Source organism: Aquarana catesbeiana, linkage group LG06, assembly GCF_042186555.1.
Source record: "Aquarana catesbeiana isolate 2022-GZ linkage group LG06, ASM4218655v1, whole genome shotgun sequence".
Taxonomy (NCBI): domain Eukaryota; kingdom Metazoa; phylum Chordata; class Amphibia; order Anura; family Ranidae; genus Aquarana; species Aquarana catesbeiana.
In genome coordinates this window covers 58384857-58391773 of record NC_133329.1, presented here as the reverse complement: position 1 = coordinate 58391773, position 6917 = coordinate 58384857, and the positions used below count along the sequence as shown (strand labels likewise).

The window sequence follows — 6917 nt, the reverse complement described above, 5'->3', positions numbered from 1 at the left end:
GAGGAGAGAGAGAGGGAAGGGAGAGGGGCTGAGAAAGATTAAGAGGGAGAGAGAGAAGGAAGAGGGAAACAGAGAGAGAGAGAGAGAGAGAGAGAGAGAGAGAGTGGGGGGATGGGGAAAGAGAGAGAGAGAGAGAGAGAGAAGGATGTGGGGAAGATTGAGAGGGAAATGTATATACAATGTTGGGTGATGTGCGTACAATATTAAGTGTACAGTGTTGGGTGATGTATATACAATGTTGGGTGATGTATATACAATGTTGGGTGATGTATATACAATGTTGGGTGATGTATATTCATTGTTAGGTGTACAGTGTTGGGTGATGTATATACAATGTTGGGTGTAGTGTCACCTGTCTGTGGTCCCCTCCCCCAGTGATGATGATGGGGGGATTAGAGTAGTTGGTTGATGTATATACAATGGTGGGTGTACAGTGTTGGGTGATGTATATAGAATGTTGGGTGATGTATATTCAGTGTTGGGTGTAGCGTCACCTGTCTGTGGTCCCCTCCCCCCAGTGATGATGATGATGATGATGATGATGATGGGGGGATTAGAGTAGTTGGGTGATGTATATTCAATGTTGGGTGTACAATGTTAGGTGATGTATATACAATGTTGGGTGATGTATATACAATGTTGGGTGATGTATATACAATGTTGGGTGTACAGTGTTGGGTGATGCATATATAGTGTTGGGTGTATAGTGTTGGGTGATGTATATACAATGTTGGGTATACAGTGTTGGGTGATTTATATACAATGTTGGGTGATGTATATACAATGTTGGGTGATGAATATACAATGTTGGGTGTACAGTGTTGGGTGATGTATATACAATGTTGGGTGTACAGTGTTGGGTGATGCATATACAATGTTGGGTGTACAGTGTTGGGTGATGTATATACAATGTTGGGTATACAGTGTTGGGTGATGCATATACAATGTTGGGTGTACAGTGTTGGGTGATGCATATACAATGTTGGGCGTATAGTGTTGGGTGATGTATATACAATGTTGGGTGTACAGTGTTGGGTGATGTATATACAATGTTGGGTGTACAGTGTTGGGTGATGTATATACAATGTTGGGCGTATAGTGTTGGGTGATGTATATACAATGTTGGGTATACAGTGTTGGGTGATGTATATACAATGTTGGGTGATGTATATACAATGTTGGGTGTACAGTGTTGGGTGATGTATATACAATGTTGGGTGTACAGTGTTGGGTGATGTATATACAATGTTGGGTGTACAGTGTTGGGTGATGTATATACAATGTTGGGTATACAGTGTTGGGTGAGGCATATACAATGTTGGGTGTACAGTGTTGGGTGATGTATATACAATGTTGGGTGTACAGTGTTGGGTGATGTATATACAATGTTGGGTGTACAGTGTTGGGTGATGTATATACAATGTTGGGTGTACAGTGTTGGGTGATGTATATACAATGTTGGGTGTATAGTGTTGGGTGATGTATATACAATGTTGGGTGTACAGTGTTGGGTGATGTATATACAATGTTGGGTGTACATTGTTGGGTGATGTATATACAATGTTGGGTGTACAGTGTTGGGTGATGTATATACAATGTTGGGTGTATAGTGTTGGGTGATGTATATACAATGTTGGGTGTACAGTGTTGGGTGATGTATATACAATGTTGGGTGTACAGTGTTGGGTGATGTATATACAATGTTGGGTATACAGTGTTGGGTGATGTATATACAATGTTGGGTGTAGTGTCACCTGTCTGTGGTCCCCTCCCCCAGTGATGATGATGATGGGGGATTAGAGTAGAACCATGTCAGGCTGGATTAGGACAGGCGGTGGTATCTCAGTGATCCCCCCTCCTCCTCCTCCTCCTCCTCCTCCCGGCTGTCCCCGTGTCATTGCTCATCATCCAGCAATCCTCCTCACTCAGTGCGGGGACCATCACAGCTCATCCTCCTCCCCTCCTCCTCCTTCTCCCTCCCTCCCCGGCTCTCCCCTCTTTGTAGATGAGTGTAGCGGACTCCTCTGCCCCCATTGTCTGTGTGCCCGGTGCCTAGTGCCCCCCTCCTCCTCCTCCTCCTCCTCCTCCCGGTGCCGCCATGGTCCTGGTCCTGGCGGCTGGCAGCCTCTTCTTCCCAGGTCTCTTCCTGCTGGCCAGGGCCGGGCTCCGGGGGATACCTACCTTCCGGGGAGACCAACCCAACGCCGACATCGTGGCCGCCAGGTACCCGCAACCTCCTCCATCCATGACCGACACCAACACCACCGACACCCCAATCTCCTCCATCCCCGACCGACACCCCAACCTTCTCCATCCCCGACCGACACCGCAACCTTCTCCATCCCTGACCGACACCAACACCACCGACACCCCAACCTCCTCCATCCATGACCGACACCAACACCACCGACACCCCAATCTCCTCCATCCCCGACCGACACCCCAATCTCCTCCATCCCCGACCGACACCCCAACCTTCTCCATCCCTGACCGACACCCCAACCTTCTCCATCCCTGACCGACACCAACACCACCGACACCCCAACCTCCTCCATCCATGACCGACACCCCAACCTTCTCCATCCCCGACCGACACCGCAACATCAGCACCGCCGGCTGCGGCATACCGCACATCACATAGCACAGCTGGGGGGGGGGGGGCACTATATCTATACAATATATATATATATATATATATATATATATATATATATATATATATATATATATATATATATACTATACAATATATACATTACACTGCACCATCCTCACTATACACAGCACAGGGGGCACTATATATATATATATATATATATATATATATATATACTGCACCATCCATCATCACCAGGGCAGGGGGAACATATACATCATATTGCACCATCACTATACTCCGCACAGCGGGGGCACTATATACTGTACACATTATAAGGACACTATACTATACGATATATACATTACACTGCACCATCTTCACTATACACAGCACATTGACATTTATCACCGAAATACAAGGGGGTACACTATATACTATATACTACTGCACCATCATTACTGTACTCTGCCCACTGACATTATACTGGGCCATTATATATAGATATACTATAATGCAACGGGATCACTATACTCAGCACATGGCACACTGACATCACCAATATACTGGGGATCACATACTATACTACATACACTACAGTGACTACACCATCATCACTACACACTATATACACTATACAGCACCATCATCACACACACTGCATCATTTCTATACTATAATATATAATTATATAGAAACTGATCACTATACAGAGGGCACACTGCACCAGGATCACTATACAGAGGGCACACTACAACAGGATCAGGATACAGAGGGCACACTGGGCCAGGATCACTATACAGAGGGCACATTGCATCAGGATTACTGCACAAGGATCACTATACAGAAGGCACACTGCACCAGGATCACTATACACAGGGCACACTGCACCAGGATCACTATACAGAGGGCACACTGCATCAGGATCGCTATACAGAGGGCACACTGGGCCAGGATCACTATACAGAGGGCACACTACACCAGGATCACTGTACGCAGGGTACATTGCATCAGGATCACTGTACACAGGGCACACTGCACCAGGATCACTATACACAGGGCACACTGCACCAGGATCACTATACACAGGGCACACTGCATTAGGATCACTATACAGAGGGCACACTGCACCGGGATCACTATACAGAGGGCACACTGCATCAGGATCACTATACACAGGGCACACTGCACCAGGATCACTATACAGAGGGCACACTGCATCAGGATCGCTATACAGAGGGCACACTGGGCCAGGATCACTATACAGAGGGCACACTACACCAGGATCACTGTACGCAGGGTACATTGCATCAGGATCACTGTACACAGGGCACACTGCACCAGGATCACTATACAGAGGGCACACTACACCAGCACTCAGGGGCGGACTGACCATTCGGGCACTCGGGCACTGCCCGAGGGCCCCATGCCACTAAGGGGCCCCATCAGGGTTGTCAGCCTCAATAAAACCAGGGACAGTATGTAAAAATCTGTGTTTTTTTAAAAATTCCAAGATTATAGCTGCCCCGCCTCTTCAGTACCTTTTCAGTGTGTGTATGTGCATTCTGTGTGTGTATACTGTGTGTATATTGTGTGTCTGTGTGTGTATACTGTATGTGTGTGTATACTGTGTGGCCCCATAATCTATTGCCTGGGGGCCCCATAATCTCCTATTGCCTGGGGGCCCCATAATCTCCTATTGCCCGGGGGCCCCATAATCTTCTCCTATTGCCCGGGGGCCCCATAATCTCCTATTGCCAGGGGGCCCCATGAGTTGTCAGTCCACCCCTGCCAGCACTACAACAGGATCACTATACACAGGGTACACTACAACAGGATCACTATACACAGGGTACACTACAACAGGATCACTATACACAGGGTACACTACAACAGGATCACTATACACAGGCCACATTGCACCAGGATCACCAGAGGGCATGCCGCACCAGTATCACTTTATAGAGGATATAATGCATCTTTATCTCTATACCAAGATGCATTGCACCATTACTATACACATGACAGGATGTAGCTATGTCATTATGTATCTGTATCTCTATACAGAGTTTGCAATGGGGTTGATTTACTAAAGTCAAATAGACTGTGCACTTTGCAGAGTGCAGTTGCCCTCTGCAAATGCAATTGCTCCAGAGCTTAGTAAATGAGGTAAGGCTTGACTTTGCAAAGAGTACCCAATCCTGTGCAAGGAAAATTTAAAAAACAGCATTTTTGCTTGCACATGATTGGATGATGGAAGTCAGCAGAGCTTCTGCTCATTTACTAAGCCCTGGGGCAACTGCTCTTGAAGAGGGCAACTTCACTTTGCAAAGTGCACAGTCTTTTTCCCTTTAGCAAATCAACCCCAATGTGTCTATATCACTATAGAGAGGATACAATGTATTATCACTATGATGGGGTACTCTGTACCAGGATCATAATATAGGGGTGTACAGTGGAAGACTTTCACTATACAGAGTGTACATTGTACAGACCATGTGTTCCCATAACTAGATTACACTCTACCACTGTCACTATACAGAGTATACATTGTATCACTGCACCTGGGAATGCGTATCACATGATATAATGTAAAGCTTTGTACACTATATGGTGGAAACAAAGTATTCTCACTATACTGGGGGTACCCCAAATCATAATATGAGTGTATAACTCTTACTACACAGAGGGTACTTTGTACAGGCGACAGGCGTTATGACACCCCATAACTAAAACAGCACACATTCACTATACAGAGGATACAGATTATCAGCTGACGACATCACAGGATACAATGTATCATTGTCACTATAGAGGGGCTTGTGTATCTCTGTGAATGTACAGCATGGCCCTGGGACCAGCACTGGGAATACAACGTACTGTACATTTCCCATTATATTGGGGATATTTTATATATCAGTATACTGGGGATACAATGTATATTTCACTCTTTTTTGGGAATACAATGTATATTTCTCACAATATTGGGAATATATTTTTCACTATATTGGGAATACAATGTATATTTCTCACTATATTGGCAATATATTTATCGCTATATTTGGAATACAATGTTTATTTCCCACTGTATTGTGGATTCCCAGTATAATGGGAATACAATATATAATTCTCAGTATAATGGGAATGTATCTATAATTCTCATCATGTTGGTGATAATTCTCAGTATATTGGGGATACTATGTATTATTTTCCTTATAGAGTATATACAAGGTAGTAGCATTATCCAGGTGTATGTTATGTATCAGCAGCATTGTATTTGGGGCACACTGTATACTGACATCAATGCATCATCTGCCATCTTTACTATGCTGAGAAAACATTACCTGAACTCCATAACATAGGACATGTATTCCACATATACAGTGTGTTTATAATTACAATGTAGCAGCATCAGGTCACCATGTATCAGCTGCACTCTACTGGGGATACAAAGTCTTTTCAGTGATAGTTCCTCTGGCTGTAGACACAAGTCCACACTATGTATAGGAGTTAATGACTGATATATGCAGTCAGGTATATGCTGTGTATAGGAGTCAGTGTCCAATTATATACAGACAGGTAAAAAATGTGTATAAGGATCAGGGACAGATATATACAGACAAGTATACAATGTGTATAAGGGTCAGCGATCGATATATATTCAGACAGGTATACGCTGTGTATAGGGGCCATTGATCAATATACAGTATACAGACAGATAAACTATGTGTATAGGGGTCAGTGACGGATATATACAGACAGGTAGGGTATACGCTGTGTATAGGGGTTAGTTATCGATATATACAGAGAGGTATACGCTGTGTATAGGGGTCAGTGATCAATATATACAAACAGACATATGCTGTGTATAGGGGGTCAGTAATCAATATATACAGACAGGTATATGCCGTGTATAGGGGTCAGTGTCCAATTCTATACAGACAGGTACAGTATATACCGCATATAGGGGTCAGTGTCTGTTATATACAGACAGGTATACAGCATTTTTGGGGCGAGTGATCAATATATGCAGACAGGTTTATGGTACATATAGGGGTCAGTGACCTATGTATGGAGGCAAGTACATGATGTGTATAGGGGTCAGTGACTGGTATATACAGACAGATATACACTGTGTATGGGGGTCAGTGACTTGGATATACAGATACAGTGGGGACAGAAAGTATTCAGACCCCCTTAAATGTTTCACTCTTTGTTATATTGCAGTCATTTGCTAAAATCGTTTAAGTTCATTTTTTTCCCTCATTAATGTACACACAGCACCCCATATTGACAGAAAAACACAGAATTGTTGATATTT

At 44.1% G+C, this 6917-nt stretch overlaps 1 protein-coding gene across 2 annotated transcripts in view; it reads left to right on the top strand.

The window, feature by feature from the left end:
- Positions 1 to 1832: 1832 nt before the first annotated feature.
- The window catches only part of TLCD3B (TLC domain containing 3B), a 67962-nt gene continuing 62877 nt past the window's right edge, over positions 1833 to 6917 (top strand). For both annotated transcript variants that reach the window (XR_012245225.1, XM_073635990.1), the window contains exon 1: positions 1833 to 2223. Coding sequence is in view for 1 of the 2 variants with exons in the window: in XM_073635990.1 (XP_073492091.1) it covers positions 2099 to 2223 (125 nt within the window). In the remaining variant the exon portion in view is untranslated. The remainder of the gene's footprint in view (positions 2224 to 6917) is intronic.